General features: G+C 40.3%; 1 protein-coding gene across 1 annotated transcript in view; it reads left to right on the forward strand.

Moving 5' to 3' along the window:
• Positions 1-25,182, forward strand: part of Dnah14 (dynein axonemal heavy chain 14) — a 199,959-nt gene that overhangs the window by 69,366 nt on the left and 105,411 nt on the right. Inside the window, exons 29-37 of the mRNA XM_051185777.1 lie at positions 234-287; positions 4,354-4,499; positions 6,285-6,353; positions 7,656-7,842; positions 8,712-8,788; positions 11,373-11,535; positions 16,698-16,787; positions 19,994-20,128; positions 21,517-21,732. Of these exons, the coding sequence (XP_051041734.1) occupies positions 234-287; positions 4,354-4,499; positions 6,285-6,353; positions 7,656-7,842; positions 8,712-8,788; positions 11,373-11,535; positions 16,698-16,787; positions 19,994-20,128; positions 21,517-21,732 (1,137 nt within the window). The remainder of the gene's footprint in view (positions 1-233; positions 288-4,353; positions 4,500-6,284; positions 6,354-7,655; positions 7,843-8,711; positions 8,789-11,372; positions 11,536-16,697; positions 16,788-19,993; positions 20,129-21,516; positions 21,733-25,182) is intronic.

The raw sequence follows: 25,182 nt of genomic DNA on the forward strand, positions 1-25,182 counted from the left end.
ACTTGGTATCTCATTTTTAAAATTTTGTTTATTTACATTCCAATCCTAGAGAAGCTAACTTATTTTCTAACTGTGTGGGTTTTTTTGTTTGTTTGTTTGTTGGTTGGTTGGTTGGTTGGTTGGTTGGTTTTCTCAAAAGCTTAATAGAATATTTTCTTACTCTGGCAGTTTAAAACATCTTTACTTGTGGCATAATTCAAGAACTATATTAAAACAATGTTTTGGTTTTCCAGAGCTATGGTAAACATTGTGTGGTCTTCAACTGTTTTGAAGATTTGGATTATAAGGTAAAGCTTAAGTCTATATACTCAAAATATGCATGTAAAATAGTCATTGATGAATAAACAACTAAGAAAAACACAAAAAATTATTGGTAAGAATGCAAATACTATTAGTCCTTTGAATGAACACAGAATAGAAGCATATTTGAACCTATTTGAAAGTTTTAACTTTCAACCTTATGTTTTAATTTTTCTTTTAAGTGGTTGAACTGAATTCTTTAAAGCAACAATTCTCAATTTTTATGACAGTGGGATTCTTTTTAACCAAAATCTTACATGCACAAAGCACATGGGAGTACTATACAAAGGCTCATGCTGGGCATGGTGGCACACACCTTTAATCCCAGCACTCAGGAGGCAAAGGCAGGTGGATTGGATCTCTGAGTTCAAGGCCAGCCTGGTCTGCACAGTGAGTTCTAGGACAGCCAGGACTACACAGAGAAACCCTGTCTCAAACTCCACTCCCCTCACCACCGAAAAAAAAAAAAAACATTTACTTACTAAAAAGGTAATTATTAAACTCAAAGAGGCTACAGTGATCAACACCAAAAACACTTATAAAAATAAAATAATAATAATCTGAGACATTTCTAATAAAATCTTGAAATATGTTTACTAAAATATCATGTTACAAATTGAACTCAAAATTTTATAGCACTATAGTCTGAGCTTTGTATCCTACTGCTGGGGACTGAACCCAGGTCCTTCACAGATAGCAAGTGCTGTATAACTGAGCCACTTCCCCAACTCTGCAACTTGACGTACATGTTGGCTAGAGCCCAAAATACCCCATGGTGAACAAAATATTTATTGACACTTAACACAAAGATATCTGATTTTTTGGCTTCATCCAAAAGCTTCTATGTACCCCCGGAACAATCGGCCCTGTTCTCTCTCTCCCTCTCTGCACCTGAGACCCTGGGCATCTGTCAAACCTCTCTCCAGCCCATGAAGAGCTGGCATTGTGTTGTTTGGCATTGGATGGTTTTGTTTTACTGTTTTCTTTTAGTTAGTAGTGTAAGACCCTAATTCCAGGGTCCTGATGGGCCGATGGGAGAGACCTAAGACACCAATACCAAAACCAGGAGATGCAACAAGCAAGAGGTTGTTGAACGAGTGCAGTCGGGTATCAGCAATCTCGGGGAAAGCTGCACACCCCTCAAAGGGGTCAGGCCCTTTTTATAGAGAAAGACCGTAAATGATACATGCATGGGGCACAAGGTGATTGATTACAAAGTATGATCTCATATTTGAGAGATCACCCAGGTGTGACCTGTTTTTCTTCAAAGGAAAAACCATAGAATGACTTAGAAAGTCCCCAGACTGTCCGTTGGCCAGGAGTGACCCAAACAGGGCTGTTCATCTGGAATCATTTGTTCCAGGGTTGGGGGCCTGTTTCCTTGTTGTGGGCCAAGACCTGCGAGAAGTCTTTCATACTCTGGCTTTCTCTTGGCTGTACCTTTAGAGCCTTCAGTTATTCCACAAAGGTTTGATGATTCAGTAACTAGCCCTATTTAGCAAGATCAGCCTAGCATATAATCACTAGCCCCATCACTATAGTAACCTTTCTTGTTCTCATAATTCCTGATCTTTCCACCCATGTCAACAGCCATTCTTTGTGATTTTCTATATTCTACTTGCAAGAACTATTCTCCTGCCCCTTTCCTACATCCTTGCTCTTTCAGTAGTGTTTACAAATCAACAGATTTCAATACAATGTTTTGGGTTTTTGTTGTTGTTGTTTGTTTGTTTGTTTTGCGTTCACAGAAGGCTGTAGAGCCTGGCTAACTCAGGCCTGTGGCAGCTGGCAAAAGAAGGGTGGGCCATCAGCTCTGAGCCTCTGCCGGGCTATGAGCTATCAGCTGTGAGCCTCTGCAGGGCTGAGTCTGGCTGGGATCTCTCGTGCTCATGGGTAGTTTCCAGTCTGCTTGGTGTAAGTCCTCCCGCTCCACTTGGGCAGGTGTTGTTTTGGCAGCTTTCGTCCCCGTGTCCCCCCCACTCCCCCCCCACCCCTATCCCCGTGTTTGGTGGCAGTATTCAGGTGAGAGCAGCAGCAGGCGGCACCCTCCAGTGTCACTCACCATCCTCCCACCCACAATCATCTGGTGTCAGGGTGCTTCGTCCCGTGGGTGTTAAAGCTCCTGTGTAGGCCCAGGGACTTGAGATCCCTCTGCCGTGTGCCCTTAGATGCAGCTTAGGTTATAATTTCCAAGCAGCCTTTGTTGGATTCTTCTCCAGCCACAGTTATGGTCATTATGTTGGCCTACCATGTCAGGATTCCTTGACCCTTAACAGTGTTATACTCAGGGCCTTAGCCCTTGTCCCTACAGACTTCTAGTCTTGTGAGTTCTTGCAGTAACTAAGGCCAGAAGGACCTGCTTTCTGGATATTTTGGAGCTCCTTAGCCTTTAGTGTCTGCTCTCTGTCCCTGCTCCGCTGCCTTTCGTCCTCCTCTGGCTTCTCTTGAGCTGTTCAGTTGCTGCTCGTCCAGTTGCCACCCAACAGGCTAACTTGCCACTTATACAGCTAGGGCTGCCAACTGTGCCACAACTACTGCCACTGCCTATTATCACCACCACTTTGCTGTCCCTGTTACCAGCTCAGCCCACAGTGGGGAAAAAAAAAAAAAAACTAGCAAGGAAGAACCATTTTCGAGAAGTCTTTGTGCTGCTTAGTTTTTGTCAACCTGACACAGCCAGGGTCAATAAAGAAGGAATTTCAGTTGAGAAAATGCCTCCATCAGATTGGCCTGTAGGCAATTGATTATCCTTGATTAAGGATAGATGTGGGTGGGCCCAGCTCACTGTGGGTGGTGCCACTCAGGTGGCTGAATCAGGATGGAAAAGAGAGGTAGCTGAGCAAGCCACCAGGGTAGCAAGCCAGTAAGCAGCGCTCCTCCTTGGCTTCTGTTCCTGCTGGGACTTCCCTTCATGGTGGACTACAGCTGTAAGCCTTCAAAAAACCCTTCCTTCCCTAAGTTGCTTTTGGACGTGGTCTTCATCACCAGTAGAAAGCAAACTAAGACACCTACTATTGGGCCTAAAGTTGCAGTCTGGAGGAGGGGGCACAGGAAACTGTCAGTGAGCATGGAGGGTGTGTTTAGGCCTTGCCTTTGGCATAGGTTGCAGCCTTAGAGGTTTGTACTTGGATCAATCACAGACTCTCCTTTCTAGTGTCAGTCAGAGCAGGTCCTCGGCTAGGCAGGGGCGGTGGTGAGGGGCCATTCCGCTAGCATGCATGGGAATGGTTACAGTTTGAGTCCACAAAGGCCTATAGTGGTTTAAAAAAAAAAAATATATCCCGGCACAAACTTCTGAACTTCTCCTGAGTCTGTGCTACGGGCAGCTGGGTTGTGTTGTGGTTTTCTCAAAGCAACAGTGTCATTCTCTAGACATCTGGTGTTGAGATTAACTTAAAGTCCTTTTACTCAAGACATAGCGGGGACAGCCAGAATCCAACAGAGTCAAACTGTCCCATTTTCCATCATCTCATCTACAGGGAAATGAACACAAGAAGAGTGCTTACAATAAAAGCTTAAAAGTTTATCATTGACAGCAACAGGACTTTTAACAAGTCGCTACTGTGTTTTAATTAACACCTGCTTATACCCTCCTCAAGCCCTTACCACCCCCCCACCCCTCCCTCACCCCTGCCTGCCACCATTTGCCTCACCTGTGACCCAAGCTAAACTACAAGGAGTCTGCGCACTCCAGAGAAGGGCATCTGCCTTCTGCTTTCTGCCATCTGACTCCCATATGCTGCAATATGGTCATAAAGACGCCGATAGGATGCAGCTCCGAGACCCCAATGACTCCATGCAGTTAGCTGTCAGCTGTGCCTGCTAATACTCCTGGAGCACAGGAGTTTCCTGTTTGTGTTCAAGCTCTCAAAAGAGACAGCGGTGAGCTCATCTATCACCTAAACAACTGCTAAACTTTCTGTGGAGAGAAAAATGCCAAAGATGTTTATTGGGTTTGGGTAAGATGAAAAGAGTACAAACCATTTAGTATCCAAATGGAAATGCTCACCTTTATAATGTCTGTAATCAATCCTGTATTTATTTATTTTAAAGATAGTGGTGAAATTATTCTTCGGCTTAGTGCAGTCGGGAGCTTGGTGCTGCTTCGATGAATTCAACCGGATAGATATAGAAGTCCTCTCCGTCATTGCCTCTCAGATCCTCACCATCAAGGTTGCAAAGGACAGCTACTCTGTGAGGTATTGTTCATGATCACACCTTTGGGATGGAAATCTGATACATGGTTACTGTTTAATTAGTGCTAAGTCCCTTTCTTATGTAAGTGTTGGAGTCTTTGAATTTTCGTTTGGTTTGGTTTGCAGCATGCAGCAAAATGATGACACTTGTCTTGAATGTTTCCTCTGGCAAATAATGTGGAAAAAAATATGTATTCTCAACTATAAGCCAATTTAAAGGTGTCCACTTTAGAGCAACCTGGAACCACCAGGCCTTGTGCAGATGTACTCTAGTTAATGTTTTCTCTGTCTTAGCGTCTCTTTCATCTTAGGACATTACACTTAAAGAAATCAAACAAGAGTTGTGGGTATTTTCCCTAATTTTGCATGGATTTGCTTTTTCTTTAATTTTATACCCATTTAAAAATAAAAATACTAGCTGTACTCCTGAGGCTCCATCTAAACTGAGGTGCTTTTTTTTTTTTAACCACAATAAAACATGTATGTTAGGGTTACTGTTGTTCATGAATAATAAACACATTTTCCCTTTGGATACACCCAGAAGCTCATGACTGGCTTCTGGGACACAGATGGATGTTCTATAATGTAATGTAATTGTCGTCTAACTCATGACAGATGGTAACCCTACCCTGATGGATGTCATGCTGTTAGTGTCACAGGGGCTTACGGGCCTGTGGATACAGATGGGGGACACAGTGATCCCCATTTTACCACCTTCCTCTGTGCTTTAACCTCTGCAGAGTGTTATACCCAGGGACTGACTGTCCAGCTGTGTCCAGTTGTTCTGCCTCTCATGTTTAAACTGTCCTCTTTGGTAAGAAATCACCCCAGACATTGTCGCCGTTACCTCTGCCCATTGGTCACTGACAAGACACCATGTTTTTGGCAAAGCATCTGCCTCACAACTGTCCAAATATTTTTTTTAATTTTTGAGATTTTTATTATTTTATGGGTGTGTTGCCTACATGAATGTCTGTGCGCCACAGATATCGGGTACTGTCACACTGGAGTTACAGATGGTTGGGAGCCACCATGTGGGTACTGGTAACCCAGGTCTGCAGGGCAAGAGGCCAGTGCTGAGCCATCTCTCAACCTCCAGTCCCAATGTGACATCTTTCCTTGTAGTGGCATCTTTCCTTGTCAGTGAACTTGCAGCAGTGGCCACAACCTTTGGGCTTGGTTTCAAGTGCAGATGTGACCCCTTCAAGGCGCTCTCTCCAGTCGCAGGGCGCATTGGGGGAGCAGAGACTGCATCATCTGGAACAAAGGGTGTGGCAACTCCTGGAAATGGGCTGTGTTCCAACCAGGAACTCTGGCTCTGCCACTGTGTTCTAGTGTCTTCCAGGCTCAACTCATTCCATCTTCCCAGGGTCTCTTCCCTGTGTGGATCATTTCTTCTGATGGTGCCTTTCAACATCCAGGCCCAAAAACTGCTCAGACTTCTTTGGGTATGATCAAATATACCTGAAACCCAACAGAACTCAACATTGGTTTAAAATAAGCCGCTGCCTCCTCTCTGTGTTGTTGTTGTTTTTAAGTATGTTTCATTTGGGTTTAAGTGTAATAAAACCTTAAGAAAATCCCCCTGATTTGTCATAGTTTTTTTGAGATCAAGGTTTCTCTGTGTAGCTTTAGCTGTCCTAGAACTCACTCTATAGACCAGGCTGACCTCGAACTCACAAGAGATCTGCCTGCCTCTGCCTCCCAAATGCTGGTATTAAATGCATGTGCCACTGCCTCCTGGCTTAAAGAAGTGTTTTTAATGATGAATATTTTACTGTCTTTTAGGTTTCTACTGGATGGCAAAGAAATACGCATCAATATGTCATGTGCAGTGTTGATTACCATAAATCCTGGGTAAATATCAATGAGTCAATGCCCATATACACAGACTAAAATCCCCTTCCTTAACTTCATCTGTGGGTGGGTTGTCCGCTATTGTGTGTCTATTATTCACCCTCCAGAATCTTTTTTTAACCAACACTTTGAGAATTTCATACATCGCATTTTGATCATATTCATCCCTCACCCATCCCAGATCCATCCCTCATTCTTTGTGTCCTCCTTAAAAATAAAAGATCAAATCCAGTTAGTGTTACCCATATCCTCTTGGGTGTGTGACCATCCACTGGAGTGTGGTCAGCCTACCAGGGGCCACATTGTTAAAGAGAACTAACTCTCCCCCAGCAATTATCAATTGTCAATACCTCCACCAATAGGGATGGGACTCAGTGCCCACCTCCCCTGTCAAGGATAGGATTTTGTTTGGTTCCCTCTTAGACAGGTTTTAGGCATGCATGCTGTCACAACCATTGCAAGGTCATGTGTTCAACTGTTCTGTTGTGTAGACTTTTTCAAACTTGAAACCATATACCAGCCCTCACCATCAAAATAATGCTGTTGACTTTGTGTGACCCTTATCTGTCATGAGTGTCCCATAAAACACTGCTTCGTTGTGATCATCTACAGCCTCTGCATCTAGCTATGTCTCCACTGATAGTCCCACAGTGGTTCTTGAGCCTCGGAAGGGGGGGGGGGGTGTGGTACTGATGTGCGTTGATGGCCAAGGACTCTGCAGTCTCCTATTCCCTTCAGCTTGACCAGCTATTAGTCTGTTCCTATCACCATCTACCATAAACAAAGCTTCTCTGCCGAGGACTGAAAAGTACTACTCTGTAGGAAAAGGAGGACTCATTTAGAAGTCAGGTTAATGGTGTGCAGAGTAATTGTGATAGTTCTCCAGGGACTGACCCTGTCCAGCCACAGGCTCTTAGCACTCACAAAGGTGCCAAGAATGAGTCCATCTTGTGGAGCTGGCACAGCCCCCACAGCCTCCTCTTTTCATGAATGGATTCATCTCCGCCCTGTCCATGTGGGTGATTACACTGAGCCTCTTACGCTAGGTTCACCAAACATCTGAGCAAGCGCTGCATTGGAAGCAGAAGAGGCTGAGATGAGGTGGGCCCTACAGTGAGACACAGGATTATGATAGGCCAGCTTGCTGGTGGCATGAGAAGTGAAAAACCACCCAATTTTCACATGTGGCTCACATAGAAAGCCAATAGAATCACTTGGGGGCGAAGTAATATAGTTTCAAATTTGAAAAGCTGCAAAGCACAGTTGGATTTTCATTGTTGCTGTTTTTCTTTTCCTCTTTAGATACAGAGGTCGAGTTGAGCTCCCAGGTAACCTAAAGTCTCTGTTTCGCTCAGTGGCGATGATGGTGCCTCACTACAAAAGTGTCACTGAAGTAATTCTGTTTTCGTTTGGCTTCAAATCTTCAAGATCACTGTCTGGGAAGCTAGTTAACCTGTACGACTTAGCTGATAAGCAGCTCTCAAAACAGGTGAGAGGCTGCCTCTCTCCCAACACTTAAAGCCAGGTATATAAAGGTGACTCAGACACAGTTCCACCATTGGAATCAACAGGACCAGGCCAATTGTAAAATAGGGATGCTGTCTTCAGAACGGCTATGCATCATCCATGGTCCTCGGCCTTTACTCAAAGGTCTGGAGAAAGTGGTGGCAAATGTGCTCTCTCTGCTCATAGATGTCAGCCTCTAGGTTAGTGTCCCCCAGCTCTTTGTACATCTCAGTAAGTTGGAGGACTTGTGAAGATACACTCAGTCTGATTCTGTATGTCGGTGCACAGCTCAACACTGCACTTGCAAGCTCAGTTACTGGCAAGTCTGAATTGAGTCCAACTCCTTCTTGAGAGCCGTTCTGGGGCTTAGTATTAGCTTCTAACCTGAAATGGTTTAGGCAGCTAATCACATTTTCTGCAAAGCCATCCTCTCCTCTTGTTATTCCCCTAGCTCCCCTCCCTAGTTCTCAGACAGTTTAATCCGGATGTCTCCTAGGAAAGAGGCTTCTCCTGAGTTCAGTAGTGGGAGCCTATAGTCCTCAGTACTGGAGAAGCTGAGACACTGGGAACACATGAGCCCAAGAGTTCAAGGCCAGGCTGGATAACATAGTAAAATGGAGGGAAGGAGGGAGGGAGGGAGGACCAGGACAAAGGCAAAGAGATTTTAAGAGCACCGACTTAGAAGGGAAATAAGAGCATTAGAGGCAGAATTGGGGTTTTGGATTCATACAGATAATCTCCTTTTACAGAACAGATGGTTATTATTAATGTGCTTATGTATGTGACTGTTTTAAATGGTTCTACTTTTTCTTGAGAGCCATAGTAACTCAGATATTGAATACTGTATTTCAGGAACATTATGATTTTGGCATGAAGGCCTTGAAGACAGTTTTAATAATGGCAGAAAAGAAGAAACAAGAGCGTAAATGGTCAGTTGAGATTTGAATTTAGTGTTAGGTTCGGAGAATTACATACTTACTGCTGGATAAATAATTTTTTAGAATTTTAAATGAGGCAAGCAAAACCAGGGAGCTACCAGAGCAGCACAGTAAGATGGACTGAAAGGGTACTTACTTAGTGGTGTCAAAAGAATGAAACTGAACTGGATCGTAGATTCCTGATCCTTAGTGGGTAAGGTGTGTGCTACTTATGTGCAATAAAACTCACAGAGAAATGAAGAGAAATAATGAGAAAGATAACATCATACCTGCACGAAACAGGCATGTACCTTTTTTTCTATTATTATTCTGTAATCAATGGAGCATTGCTAGCCATACAGTATTAGTGTTTTGGACATTGTAAGCGATCTGGAGACAACATGGGAAGATTGTGTAGATGATACACAAGTACAAAATTCTATGTAAGGGACTTGGACACACACAGACTTGAGTACCTGTGGGTGATCCTGGAACAAACAAGTCTACAAGGTGAAAATCAAATGTGAATAATTGAAATAAGTAGCATTTGTAACATAAAACATCTTAAAATATCACTAGTTTAAATATCTGGTATTTATGAAAGGGGATATTAAGAATAGCAAAAGGAAAACTGAGGAAGCAGCTCAGTGAGTAGATATGGGTGCCTGTTTTACAAACAGGAGGACCCAATTTCAAACCCCTAGCACCTACATAAAAGGCCAGGCATACTGCCTATGCCCATTACCCAAGAATAAGTAAAGGGGCTTTTGTTATTATTTGTTTTTAGACAAACCTGATCCTAAACATCACATGGAAAAATAAACAAAAGCAGTTTTAAAACATTGAAAAACCAGAGAAATCAAGGGGCATACCTTTCTAAGGATTATGTTGGAAAACTTCAACAATTGAGGCACTGGTTGTCAATTGCAAAGTACTGAAATAGTGTAGAAAGTCAGGAAGCAGGACTGCATGCCTGGGACACGCGGTGTGTCATAAACCCACCACGGAGACTAGATTGTTCAGTGCTTAGTGTGGGGCCACCACATAGCCGTCACCTGCAAAGGTCAAGCAGGAAACCTAGCACCACAGCATTCACCAAGACAAACTGAAATAATTGAGAGATTTACACGTAAGCAAACCTCACATTGCCTTTTCTATTCTTGAAGTAGAGAAGGCTCTTCTCCCAGTGCAGGGGCCAGAACTGTGGGCCTCCTGTCAGTGAGTTACTCATTGCTAAGGCAAAATACCTGACCAAGGCAACTCAAGAAAAGGGTTATGTTGACTTAACAATCTATCATGGCAGCAGGAGCGCAAAGCAGTTAGTGGCATTGCATCTGCATTGAAGAGGTTAAGTTCCCTTTCCCCACAGAATGGTGTCACCCACATTTGGATGGAGCAGAGTTAACCCAGTATAGAAATTCCCAGACATGAGTAGAAGTGTGTCTCCATGGTCATTCTATATCCCTTGTGTTGCCAGTCAACACAAACTTAAAATCTAGAATTTTAAGTTTAAAATCTAGAATCCTCAGGGGCTGGAGAGCTCACTCAGCAGTTAAGAGCACCGGCTGCTCTTCCAGAAGACCTGGGTTCAATTCCCAGCACCTATGTGGCAGCTCACAACTGTCTGTGACAAGTCCTCTTCTGGCCTCTGGCATACTGCACACAGGTGGCACACAGACATGTAGGCCAAACACCCACACACATTAAAAAGAAAAATCTAGAATTGACAAAAGAATGTATTTGTAATAACAGATAAGGATATGCTTATCTCAAAATATTTAAAGATGATTATGTAAGGATAAGTTAGAAATTACTTCTATGGATTTAAAAAACATGACAAACTGTAGCAGACAATAGTTGCCACTCATGCTGCACACAGCAGTGGTTGCATCCAGACATGGGTGGTGTAGGATAAACTCCTTTTAAAAGCAAGAGCACACTTTAAGTCAAGCCAAGCAACTTAGGCCAACCTCAGGAAGATAAATATCATATTTTCTTTCATAAGTGGTTCCTAGATTTCATATAGATACATAAAATCACATCTGCCTCTATATGACCTAAAAGTAGACACAAAACTCTGTAGAAGAGCAAAAAGAACTAATGGGAAGGAGAAGAATGTGGAAGGAATAATCTCAATGTATATTATGTAGTATATCTATATATAATATAGTGATTAGATGTATATTATGTACTCTTGTAAACTTTTCTTGTGAAGCAGCTCCATGTATACTAAACATATACAACAAAAACATTTTAATGAAGAAAAAGGAAAGACAATTGGAAACTCCTTTATTTGTTAAAGGCATTGAATATGCAATTAAAATATTTCCTAAATGAAAATAAAGACTAATAACATTTTTTGCATCGGATAAAAACTCATTCTTTTACCCTGTTAAAAAGTATTCAGCGATTCTACGAATTGAGTACATCACTGGGGAGATGTAATTTTTCCTGCCTACACAGGCAGTTTCCTCCCTTGTATTCCTTATAGGAATTTCCAAAGCTTTCATTTAGCAAGCAAGGGATGTAGGAGGGTTTGGGGTGAGGAAAGGCCACTGCAGAAATGATTCAGGTTTGTTTTCTTCAACTGCTACAGTGACAATCTTTCCGAAGCAGATGAATCTTTGATCATTATCGAGGCAATCCAAAAAGCTAGTTTATCAAAGTTCCTTCCTGAAGATGTCCAACCTTTTCAAAAGATCATAGAAGATGTCTTTCCTGGAGTGGCAGTTTCAAAAATGCATCACCTTGCTTTGGAGGTAACATGGCCATGGGAAACACTGGCTGGTGGGACAGGTGTGAGCTTCAGTACAATGGGTCTTTTCTGAAATACTCTGCTCGTGTCAAGTACATTGAAGGATTGGGGGGTAAAAGCACTTGCTGACGTATTTTTACCAGGGGAGGGGAAGGTGCTTTAAGCACACTGTGACTGATGGAAAGAACAAATAGGTAGTGGGGGGTGCTGTGTGTGGAGTCCTCCTCAAGTGATGATACTGAGTTTTGCTGTAAAGCACGGCGATTGCTCCCTGTTATTAGGAGACTTTAACTGTTTTTGTTCATATGTGTTTACTGCACTTGGGGTGTTTCCACAAAGCTTTCTGAGTTCCTCCCCTAAGATGTGTGTGATAGCATGAGCAAAACCAGCATTGACTTGCCATTGCCTTACATACAAAATCAAGATTATTGACAAAAACTGGCTTCCTTCATCTGGCAGCCAGGTCATCTTCCAGCATATTCTGCCCTTCCTGCTAATATTCTCCCTATTCCTTCTGCCTCTGTTGCTTCCTATCTCCCAGCTATCTTGACTTTCAAAATGTTTGGTTTACTTTGCCTTAGCCCTGACTTGAGGGGTGTTTTTTTTTCCTTCGTTATTTCAGAAAGAACAATATAAGCAGCTCTATAGCTGCTTTTACTGTATCAGTGGCATATGTAATTAATTTGACTAATTAATATGGAATTAATTTGACATGGCAATCATAGGTTACATACTATGTTTTAGCATATATGAAGCACATGTAGCAAACATGACTATAGATAATGCAGGAAGGCTCACAAGAATTCCTACTGAGACCCATTCAGAGCAGATTTATGATCATAACTGCTCTGTTATGGTCTGAAAATAAGTGAATTTTTACATCTGTGGTTCTCCTTGGAATTGCCTTGTGCAGATGGACAGACACGTGTATGTCATTTCACATTGCAGACAGTAGTAGCATGGGGTGAACAAAGCACTAGTGTAATTCTTTCTGTGTCATGCTTTTGAGATTATCCTGCTACGTATTTCCCTGGTGTATGCTTTCTTCTTAGACCACCCAGCAGTCTGGTCTTACACATTATGGCTTTCTTAACTAACCAGCCTCTGCTTCTAAACTCCTTGCCATCTCTCTCTTTAGAAAGATTTTTTTTTTTTAATTCAAGGTAAATTTTTTTTTCTAATGGGAGTTTGTAAGACTAGAATTTCTCCAAACAAGTGTGTGTGTGTGTGTATGTGTGTGTGTGTGTGTGTGTGTAGGTGATGACATGGCTTTGTTGACTTGCTCTGTTAGTGTGAGGACATTTGCTGCTTTCTACACTAGAGAGCATCCTACGTTCCCAGAGTGAATCCCCCACAGGTCACACTGAGGCAGCTTTTGATTGTGCTGTGGGGTTTCATTTCTAGTATTTTATCCAGGATGTTTGCAATCCATGAGGATATTGGTCTTTATCATCCCTTTGTTGTGGTGGTTTGTACATCAAAATATGATGGCCCCAAACAGTGAATTTAAAAGAGTTGTTTCCCATCATATTCTTAGAAGAGAGTTTGGAAAGACTTATGTTAGTCTTTTACTGCTTGTAAAGCCATCTGGTCCTGGGCTTTTCTTTAATGGAAAACGTTTTGTTACTGATTCAGTCTCATCCTTTATTTTTATGGGTTTCCTCAGGCATTTAATTTTTTTCCTTAGTCAGTCTTGGTAAATTGTATATGTTCAGAAATTAGTTCATTCTGATGGTTTTTTTTGTTGTTGTTGGTGGTGGTGGTTGTGTGCAATAGTTCATAATTTTATCTAATGACCCTTTTTATGGTTGTGGTAGCTATCATGATGTCTTCTTAATTGGTTGCTAGCTTTATTTATATGAGTTTTCTCATTTCTTTGTCTATCTCAATAAATTCTTTTTATTTTAAAAGGAAAACCTCCAGGGTTCAGTTGGTAAAGTGCTTGTCTTACTTATAAGCCTGAAGAGCCGGGTTTGAACCTCTGTAAGTCACAGAAAAAGCTAGGCATGGTGGCACACATTTAAAACCCATCGCTGGGGAAGTGGAAACAGGCAGGCTCACTGGTCAGTCAGTAGAGCCTACTTAGTGATCTCCAGCCAATGAGAGACCCTGGCTCAACAGAGGTAGACAGTGTTTCTGAGGATCCCCCCCCTAGGTTGTCCTCTGCCTGTCACATGAATGTGCATACATGAACACATGCATCATCGTTACACATGTACACATTATTCACACTGATTTGAAGCTTCTGTCATTCGTCACTTGTATATTAAATCTTTATTGTACTTATTTCTGCACTTATTTGGTATTTTTTCTTACTGCTAACTTGGACTTTGGGTTACTCTTGTTTTTGTTTGTTAATCCTCAGGGTACAATATTAGGTTATTTATTTGAAATCTTCTCTTTAAATCATATTTTATGTGTCTGGGTGTTTTTTGCCTACGTGTATGCCTGTGCACCATGTTGTGCCTGGTGCCTGCAGGAGGCAGAGGGCACAAGATCATCTGGATCTGGAATTAGCAGTCAGTTTCAGCCACATCGTGGGTGCTAGGATCAAACCCAGGTCCACTACAAGAGCAGTAAGTCCTCTTAACCTCTGAGCCATCTCTCCAGCCCTGAAGTCTTTGTTTTTGGTGGTGGGTGATTATTCCTATAAACTTCACTACATTCTACTTTTGCTCTAACTGCATGATTTTGGGCATACTCAATAAACTTTATAATTCCTGGGCTAGTGAAGTGGTTCAGCAGGTGAGGGGCTTGCAATCAAGCCTGACAACTTGAGTTTGATCCCCAGATCCTACCATAAGAGCAGAGAAGTGACTCCTGAAGGTTGTCTTCACACACGAACACACATGTTCTCAGTGGTACATGTGTGTACACAAGCCCTAGGTTCTTCTGAACCATGTTTTCTTTCCTTTGTTTGTTTAGTATCTCAAGTGTCTCTAGTTGCTGATTTCTAATTTTATGTTGTTGTGGCCAAAAATGATATTCCATGTGGTTTTGTTTGTTTGTTTGTTTTGTTTAATTTGTTGATGCTTGGTTTGTGGCTGACTATAAGATGCATATGATATTTGATGTGGTTTCATATTTATTTTTAGTTTGTTGATGCTTGCTTTTGTGGTCAAATATAAGATGCATATGGAGAGTTTTCCGTGTGCTGCTGAGGAGACGGCATTAGCAGCTGTTGGATGGAGTGGTCTATGAAGGTCTGCTGTGACCCTTGGCCCAGGATATGGTTTAACTCTACCATTTCTTGGTTAACTTCATCTGGGTATTCAGATTATGCTGAAAATAGAATGCTAAGTGCTCTGCTGTTGGCTGTGTGGGAGTGTACCCTTCCCTTGAAGTCCATCAGTGTTTACCCTATCACTTTAGGGACAGCAATATCAGGTACAAATACTTTATGCCTATTGTTTCACCTTGCTGAATTGACCTTTTATCACACATGATTACTCTTTTTATTCATTTGTTTTGTTGTTGCTGTTGTTGTTTTAAAGAAAGGGATTTTTATGTGTAACAGCTTTGGATGTCCTAGAACTCAACTCTATACACCAAGCTGGCCTCAAACTCACAGAGATCCACCTGCCTCTGCCTCCTGAGTGTTGGGATTAAAGACATGCACCACACTACTTCCTGTGATTGCTTTTCTAGCTTTTGACTTAGTCTATTTTTTGACTTAGTCTATTTTTTGACTTAGTCTATTTTATTTTATTTTATTTTATTTTGAACTCTTCTTTATCCATTTCTAAATTTCGCTCTCCCATCCTCTTTTCCCCACCCCCTTCTTTTTAACCCCTCCAAGGAACATTGTATATAGTCCTGAATAACTAAAAGCAAGATTATAGGTTTATTCAAAAGCAGTCCAAAGTACAAGATTTGTAGCCAAAGGGAAGAGTTGACCAGATATCTATTGATGACTGTAATTGTGTGACTCATCCGTGCATCTGTATGGTTCCAGTTCCATGCCTCTGTGACTTCTTTCCTGAACCCAGATTGCCTTCACAGCCCCTACATCTCAACTGCTGGAGTCTGGGGCCTCAGGCGAGCGGTCTCGTCCAGCTCTACTTGATGTTGCCTCTCTTGGTCTTACCTGGGAGCTGCCTGTTCTCCACATGCAGTTCTTAGTCTGTCTCCTTTGTTTGCTTGGTCCTTGTCATTATAGGGGTGCAAGGACTGGAGAGCAGGTGGGAGATCAAGTATCAATCATATCCACCCAAGACACACCTCCTTAAGGAGACGTGGATCCCTGGGTTATTTGTTGTTGTTTTGGATATTTTAAGGAAGTATATCATGCTTACAGTCCTATCAGTTTTACTTATTGTCTTAGAACATTCTCACTGAAACATTAAAATAATCATTACAAATTGAAAACTACTATAATGGTGATTAAAGTTGCAAAGGGATACAAAGACCTCTGACATTTTATTTTAATGTAGGGTGAGTATTTGTAGCTACTTTTTAAAATATCTTTTTAATTAAAATGCAAGTACATCACTTCTCCCCTTCCTTCCCTCCAAGCCCTCCTGTATCCCACCTCACTCCCTCTAAATTGATGGCCTCTTTTTCTTTATTATTGTTACAAGTACATGCACTGATATACAAACACAGTGTGCTGAGTTACTGAGTCCTTTTTTTGTTATTTTGTGCTTATAATTTTGTAATTAATAAATCTGAAAATGAGGATTCTTCATCTGAGGGGAGGGTTTATAAATTCACTATCAAAGGTCTGTGAATATAAAATTTTCTGTGTGTTGCACAATTCTGGTAAGAAAAAATTATGGTTTTCATTATTTACAAAGAAATTGGTGAACTAAGAAAAATGAAGAAATACTATTGTAAACTATAATAATTAAAAGTAGCTAAGAGGTTCCAAAGGATTGCAATTGAGGGTTTGGGCTGGGGGTGTCTCCCAGAGGTACATCAATAGGCTTCTTTGTACAAGGGCCTTGTTTCTATTCCCAAGACTTCAGGAAATAGGTAAGTGAATGAATGGGCAGATGGTTGGATGGATGGATGGACGGACAGGCAGATGAACAGGCAGATGAATGATAGATAGATAGATAGATAGATAGATAGATAGATAGATAGATAGATAGTAGATGTATAGATAGGTGGCAGATAGATGATATTCAAGTTATAATGTACTTTAATATGTTTGTATCCTTTTAGAAAGCAATATCTATTGCAACAGAACAATTAAGCTTTCAACATTGGCCACCTCAGAAAGAAAAGATCATACAATTGTACCATCAACTCCAGGTAAGTATAGAATGGCTTGTTATCAGGTCCTTCCTTTACCTGAATTTCAGTAAGATCAAATGTGAAAACACAGTAAGAACAATAGAGAAGGGGTTACATACTCTTTTAAGTACAACGGCATATTGTTTTCCTAGTCGTTGTATCTCACCTTAATTCAACAGATTGAATTGATTTTTTTCTTTTATTCATTAATATATACTTGCCAGAGCCCTACAAGTGTAGCCTAAAGTAGCCTGCATCCTGTGGCTACACCATCTTTAAACTTCTGTGCTTCCTGGCCATGGATATATGTTGTATATTTTCACAGTCACTAGAATGTGTGTGCTCCTGATTCTTTGTGAGAGTCTATGTCTCTTTAAATAGTTTTAGCTGTTTGCGCTTTATGTGAATTGCCAAATTTTATACTATAGTAATTTTTCATTTGGTTGTTTATCTTTTTCTTAGGAAATAATATGCTTCTCATTATGAATTTTACATCATAATTCTTTTGTGGCTGTGTGTATTATGAGTAAATTCTCAACTTTTTAGAAGTGTTGCTATGTTCAGGTTGCATTGACAATTTTAGTGCAGTAGGCTCTATTCATGGTTTCAGCATTTTGCGTCCTATTTTTTAGAAAATCTTTTCAGCTATCTTTGAGTTTTTCCCAAAATTAAAAAAATTCATTTTCCATTTTTAAATTGTCTGGAGTTATTTTTTAAGGTATCAGCTAGAGATTTTTTTTCCCCAAAAAGACAGTTTTCTGGTGTCTTTTCCTCACTGGCTTGCTACTTACACAACACATCCAGTTTGCACACCTCGTGAAATTGATGTATCAGTTTATTGGAGCCTCTTTCCATCTATGACTATACCACACAGTTTTAAATATCACTGTGGCTCGTGAAGTTAACCTGTCCCATGTTCATATGGGCAGAGGAACTAGATTCCTAGGTCAAAGACAAAGAGCAATTTGTTACAACAGTACCAGTAGCCAGACTAGCATATTTAAACCACTTGCTAAAATGTAATTGTCAAAGGGAGACAAGGATTGGTAGCTGCTGTACTTGGGCAGTACATGTGATGAGAACCTTGAGTTTAGTGCACCCAGCCCTGGCCTTAAAAGAATACTAGCATCAAAAATACCCAACTTTTGTTTCTGAAGAAGACTTTTTCAATACACATTCTGGGTACCAAATCTGTGCTTGATGGGGTGTAGTTCAGTGTTGGAGTGCATATTTAGCATGCATAAGACCCTACAGTCAATCCGGAGCACCCTCATCACCAAAGTCTGTCTTACATCCTTGAAAACGTAAGCTGCCAATGCCTCTGCTCCAGAAGCATGTAGGAATATTAATGACCCACAAAGAATGTCCCCCAAGAGCACCAACCTCTCATTTATACAGTCTCTTAGCTTCTGGTGAATGTTCCCAAGAGTACAATGCTGTATTGGCCACTAATTAATCTTGCTGATAAGACCTAGAACCCAAACACATTTGTTTTACCTCATTGTCTTAGTTAGGATTTCTCCTGCTGTGAAGAGACACTGTGACCATAGCAATTCTTACAAAAAAAAAAAAAAAAAAAAAAAAAAAAAGCATTTAATTGGATGGCTTACAGTTTCAGAGGTTTAGTCCATTATCATCGTGGTGAGACATGGTGGTGGTGAAGGAGCTGAGAGTCCTAATGTGGGACACTGGGAATGGCTTGAACGAACATATATGAGACCTTAAAACCTGCCTCCACAGTGATAAGCTTCCACAAAGCCACAGTACTCCAGTAGAACCACACCTCCTAATAGAGCCAACTCCTATGAGTTTATGGGGACCATTTACATTCAAACCAACACACTCATATTGGACTTGAGGCTTCAGTCATCAGATCACGGAACAGCAGAGCAAGACCACTGTCAGCATCAGTCCCAGCTGTGTATACCATCTAATGTTCTAGGTCCAAACAGCTACACAAAACCCCTTGCCACCTGAATCTACCTTAGAGTGCCAGATGGGGTCCCTCCACTTGATATTTGAAGCATCAATCCAGGGGTCCACAGATTTTTGCAACACCCAATAAGGAGGGGCTAGTGCAAGTCAGTGAGCTGATGCCATCTGAATGCCACTCTCAAGGAAAATGGGCTTGTTTCTAGGAGGGAGACAAGGTCATTCCTGGGCCAGTTTTCTACTGAAAAATGCAAAGGGGAGCAAAGTTTGTTTGCTTGGAAAGTGGAGTCCTTTGTTTTACGAGGAGGGTTGTTGTGATCTTTCTTAAATGTCAACTATATCAAGTTCAAGGTGAGGAATGATGAAGGTGGCAGTTGTCATTTAGCTCTCACAAATCTACACCTTAATGTTTGGAATGACTAGTACAGGTGGTTGGTTCAGCATCATTGTTTTGCTATCCATTAGCAGATGTCACTCATCTGACCTGTGAATGACTGTGGGAATGGGGGGTGAGGACTGGAGCATCTATAAATGTGGGCAATATATTTTGGTTTTGGGGTTTTTCCTGTGATTTTTTCCCCTGTGTTTGTGTGGTACTGAGGATTGAACTAAGGATCCTAGACAAACATTTTACCATGGACTACACCCCTTGCCCTTTTCTGCTTATAAGGCCACTTATTACATCATGGGAGCCCCTCCCCCCAAAATATCAGAGCTAGAAAATTGTAAGAGGTGAATGAAAAAGATCAATATCCTACTCTGATAAATTGGTACATACAGGAAGCATCAAGTTTGGAAAGGAAGCAGATGTTAGGTTTTGCTGAGTCGAGAGAGAAGCCTGAGAGACATGGGGGGGGGGTGAAAATGCTTAGTAATGCAAGCTAGGCCCTGAGAAAACATATGCAGTAGAAAAGCCATTAGAACCTGGGTCATGCTTAAGGCCAAACTGGTGAAACTAAAAGGAACGACGAAGAAGTCAGAGCAACAAAAATGGTTGTTCTCAAAAAAATAAAGTCTAGCATGGAAAGATAAAGAAAAAATAAAGAGAAAAATCATGTGTTACAGAGCCCAGTAGTTCAGAAGGGGGGGAGAGGTAAAAGAGAGTGTCCCGCAAAAGAATCAAAGGTATTCTTGATTAGGCTATTTCTTAGCCGATACAATAAAGCAGAGGGCCAGACTGCTGTGGATTGGACAGTCATACGAAGGAAGAGAGGATGAGTACAAGCAAGACAGGTACTTGTAGAGAAATGTTAAATAGTTTTCAGCACACTAATGTGTGGATTTCATCTTAGGCTTGTGTTAGTGTGATGCTCGTGGGCCCAACGGGTGGAGGAAAGACAACCGTCAGGAGAATTTTAGAGAAAGCCTTAATAATCCTTCCTGTTGCATCTATCTTATCATTTGAAGAAAGTCACTCTGACTCAAAGGTAAGTATCCTGCTAAGTAAAAAAAAAAAAACATTTCCCATCTGCACCCATAATACCTTATCTATTCTTTCTAAATTTGTGTTTTAACTACTTACGTGATCTGTTGCTAGAAGTTTTGTAGTAAGAAATCATTGTAGTAAGTGAGAATTCTGAAATTTAGATAATCAAACTGGTGATGAGGACTGTAAAATAGAGGAGTTGACTTGTATATTTTGTATTTGGCTCTTTACTGAATTAATTTAAGCTCCAATTCATTCTTTGAGTATTAATTCAGTTGTCTTCAAATAAAATTAATTACACCTCTTTTCCAATATTTATGTGATTTTTCTTTTGTTATTAAGTTGATTATCCCCCAAGACTGTGTCAACTATAGTTTTTGTTCTTTATTTTACTGGAAATATATTTAATACTTCAATATGATGTTATATTTATCTCTAATAATTTATTGTTTATTTTTTCTAGAAATTCTTTATCATATTTATAAGTTTCTGTTCCCCAAAACTTTGGGTTTTTTATTATTAGAACTTATATAATGATTGTTAGGGCATTGGAGAGACAGCTCAGCAGATAACGGTACTGCCTATCCCTCCAAAGGACCATTGCCCACATGGAAGCCCCAGCTGTCTTTAACTCCTGTTCCAAATAATCCGATACCTCTTCTGGATTCTACGGGCACAGCCACAGCCACACAATATACAAACATACATGCAGATAAAGCACCTATGCACATAAAATAAAACTAAATTTAAAAAATAAAATGACTGTTAGTCTCTATTTTGTCTTTTTACTGGTTGATGTAACACGATGTGTTTTGATAGATATTAGATATCTGTGAATTCTCATGGATCCTCTGTATGTACAGCCCGGTTTTTTGTTTTGTTTTTGTTTTGTTTTTTAACTGTCTTATTTCCCAAAGATTCCCACCACTCACATGTCTGTACCTATAATCCCTTGCCTTACATTGTGTGAGGCTGTATTTCCCAACATCATGTCTGCCCCTTTCCCTGCTTAAGTCTGAATCAGGTGGAGCCCAAGCACCCATGGATAAGATCCACGTAGACTAAGGGTGCACCCTTCTCTCTGGCCTCACTGCACTCTGCCCCAGCTCCCAGCATGCCACATCCCAATCAAAGTATGTTTCCTGCAATGGAGTGCAGCTACTTGTGCTATTTAGATTCTTTTAATGGTTTTTATAGTGTGTCTTATTTAACCAAGACAAGTACATTTTTACTTTGTCTTGTTAACTGCTACCTTTATGGAAGATGTTTTGTTTGATGTAAAAGATTTCTCCTAAAACCTGTTGGCAGTTACTGTGCAAAAAACTAAGTAATTGTACTATAACTAATTCCTTTTAAAACAACTCTGGATTTCTCATTCCCTGTTCCCAGGCTATAGGGAAGAAAGGGAAAGTAGATGTTTGTGTTTTGAATCCAAAATGTGTCACTCTCGGTGAACTATATGGACATCTGGACATTAATACTATGGAATGGAGTGATGGGTTATTATCAGCAGCTATTCGAAATTTTGTGCAAATTAGCGCTGCAGACTACTCCAAGAGAGACAGTGCACTCGGACTAATGTCAAGAGTCACAGATTTCTCTAATGTAAGTTTATTTTCTTGTTTTTGTTGTTGTTTTGTTTTATTTATTTTGGGGGGATTGTGTTTTGGGGAGTACCTTTTGTGTTTTGTTTTTTGGCTTTTCAAGACAGGGTTACTGTTTAGTTTTTAAATGGTCAGTAAACCATAGAATGAAGTTTGAAGATAATTGTGTTGAAAGTAATGAAAAGAGAATTAAGCCTAAATAGGAAACAATCTGGTGATTAAGTATTACTAGTGTACCTTACAAATTAAACAAATGAGGATAATGTTGTAAAAAAACAATTTGATGCAAAATTTGTTAAACTGTACAAATAAGTAGCAAAAAAAAAAAGGAAAAGTTGTGTTCTCATAACTGATTAAGTGAGATTATTGGTAATTTTCAAAGATAGAAAATAATAGTCTGCATTTACTAGTTCATAAAGTAATCTACAAACATGATTTAGGAGAATTTTGAGAATGTAATCAGACCTCAATATCCATGAACTTCACCTCTGCAGATTCACCCAAAAATATATCCAAACTATTTGGAAATGAAATGGTGTCTGTTTGAAGTGTGTACAGACTTGTCCTTCTCGTTGTCTTCTAAACATCTAACAACATCACACACAGCCTTTAACCTGTGTTAGGCTGAGTAACACAGACATGAAGATGTGTGTAGGTTGTGTAAATACTGTGCTGTTTTATGTAAAGTACCTAACCACTTTTAAGTTTTTGTGCTTTCTGGGGCTTCCTAGAAACAGTCTCCTCTATAGATACCAAGGAATGACTAAACATGTTGAGATTTCTACATAAATATTCCTTTTATTTAAAAATGGATTCCTAGTCATTTAAGGAGACAGTTTTATTTAGCTGATGCTATCTTTTTATATTGAAAAGATGATTCATTCTGTGTGGAAAGTTATGAGTAATTTATCTACCACATGAACCACTTATAGTGTCTCGAACTCATGAAGTACATTTAGCAATATGTTCTTAATGGAGTCATCTTTTCAATTTTACCATAAAAGTTTGCTAAATTTTTACCAAATAACTTTTTTTGTGTCTACTGAGGTGATAATTCATTTTTTGCAATTTGTTTTTTGATAGCATATGTGAGTTTGTGCGTGTGTGTGTGTATGTATGTATGACCTGATGGTGAGTTTGATTTGTATGTGTTAAGGCATGTTGTATTCTTGGGATATATCCCACTTGAACATAGCTAAATCCTTTGTGTAATATTCTATTTTAACTGCTGGTGTTTTACCCAAGAATTTTGCATTTGTTTTGATGAAGATCATTAGCCCATTGCTTTCTGTTTCATTGTGTTCTTTTCAGTTTGGTATCATGGAATAAGTCAGAAGAATTCCTTTCTCTTTTATCTTTTTAGTGTATATGAGGGAGAATTAGTATTCATTTGTCTGATAAGTTGTGGAGCTATCTAGTCCTGGGCTTTGTTTGAAGAGAAGTTGCTGTTACTGATTCAGTCTCATTGCTCTTTATTGGTCTTTCAGAGTTTTTTATTTCTCCTCAGTACTGCTGAGGTGCATGTGTCTAGGATTTTATCCATTTATATTATGTTTTCGGGTATGCTGGCATTTCATTTTAAATTTAATTAACCCTTACTGCTTCTGTGGTATCTGTTGTAATGTCTCAGTTTTCATCTCTAATTTTACGTAAGTCTTCTCCTTTTTCTGATCCATCTCAAGGCCTGTTGATTTTGCTTATATCTTCGAAGAGCCAGTTGTCTTATCTGGGGCAGAACTGGAATTGAATTCAGGGTCCTATGCATGGTCACCACAATTTCTATCATCAAGAAGTCACATCTGCACCACTCCCCCTTTTATGGCACAGGATCTCACTGATTTTCCTGGCTGACCTCAAACCTACTTGTGTACCTAGGCAGACATCAAACCTGTAGTACGTCTTTCCTAGCATCCTAAGTAGCTGGGATGACAGGCTTATATCACCAAGCTCAGTCATTCTGTTGCTCTTAGGAGTTAAGTTGCAAAAACAGATTTATTGTGGTTTTAATAAGGATCAGGAGAAACAAATAGGCTGAATAGATGTTTATTCAGGGAGAAATAACTTACAACCTAGACAGATGAACACCAGCAGGTTCCTCCAGATGCTCTTCTCTCCGCGTCCAGCCAGCAAGAGAGTACTCCCAGTCTCCTCCTCAGACCTAGTTCCCCAGATCACTTCTGCCCCTGTCTCCACCCCCAATGGGCGTGGTCAATGCCACTGATGTGGGCAAAGTGAGTATCTCACTACAATTCCCCTTTTAGTCTAAAGAAAAGATTTAGGCTTGATACAAAACTATATACAAAACAGGGAATACCAAGTGTGCTCTAAGAAAAAGAAAATCAAGAACATACAAACTTAAGACCTACGTATCTAGTCCTAGGGTAAAGGCATAACTGAGTTTACAGTAGAGTTGTCCTAAGCTGGAAAGCTTAGATCTAGTACCTAATGTTTCCAACTAGGAAGAGAAAATAATAGTTGTGATAGTTTAATCTTCAACTTCATCAAAACTTGAAAAGGAAAATAACAATACTAGGGTAGACAGGAAGTGTGGATGGGCAACTTCCAAAAGGTGCAGCAAGGACAGAAACAGCAAGCTACCTGGACAGTCACCCTAGGTCTCACAGCAACGTTGGTACACCCAGATTTGGCTAAGGCCAAGAGTACCTGACAGATGACAACAACAGCAGGGAGATAGAAAGGCTGTCTTAGCCTGATTTGGCAAGGCCCAGCAGTCTTCTATATTTGTCTCTTGCAAGTACATAAGATCGCACGTCCAAATCAGTGGTCAAGGAGGGGGCAGTTCTTTGCCCAAGAAGCCATTAGCTGAAGCGAGGATGGACTCCAGAAGGAGTAACAACAGGGTCCAACATATTTTCGGGAAAGTGCATGGTGCTGTCAGGAGCAATAGTGTCTCATGTCAATGGAGTACTAATATTAAAACATTTAAATGCCATGTTCTGCAGGTCTATGAAGTGTTTGAAGATTAAGCATCTATGTCTGACTAATCTCATAGGTATAGGAAACATGGGTAAAGATAATCTGTAATACTCAGGAACTTAGCTTAAAAAATGGATTGAAACTTCCCTGAGTAAAGCAGGGACAAATACCTAAACAATATTCTATGTACACACACACACACACACACACACACACACACACACACACACACACATATATATATATATATATATATATATATATATATATCCCTAAAACAGAGGTAGAGTAGAAATGTCTAGACCAGAGATAGAAGTATAAAGGGCAGCATGATAAAAATATCCTAAATTTTATCAATATACAAAATGTCTTGAACATAAGTAAAAGTATACATACATAGAATATGGTAAGGATAATGTGCATAAAACAAATGGAAGAATTATTTTAATTTATTTTATATAACAAAGTACATTTTAGAGAAGGTTCCATGTGGAGCAGAGAAGAAGGTATATTC

Source organism: Phodopus roborovskii, unplaced genomic scaffold (assembly GCF_943737965.1).
Source record: "Phodopus roborovskii unplaced genomic scaffold, PHOROB, whole genome shotgun sequence".
In the NCBI taxonomy this organism is placed as follows: domain Eukaryota; kingdom Metazoa; phylum Chordata; class Mammalia; order Rodentia; family Cricetidae; genus Phodopus; species Phodopus roborovskii.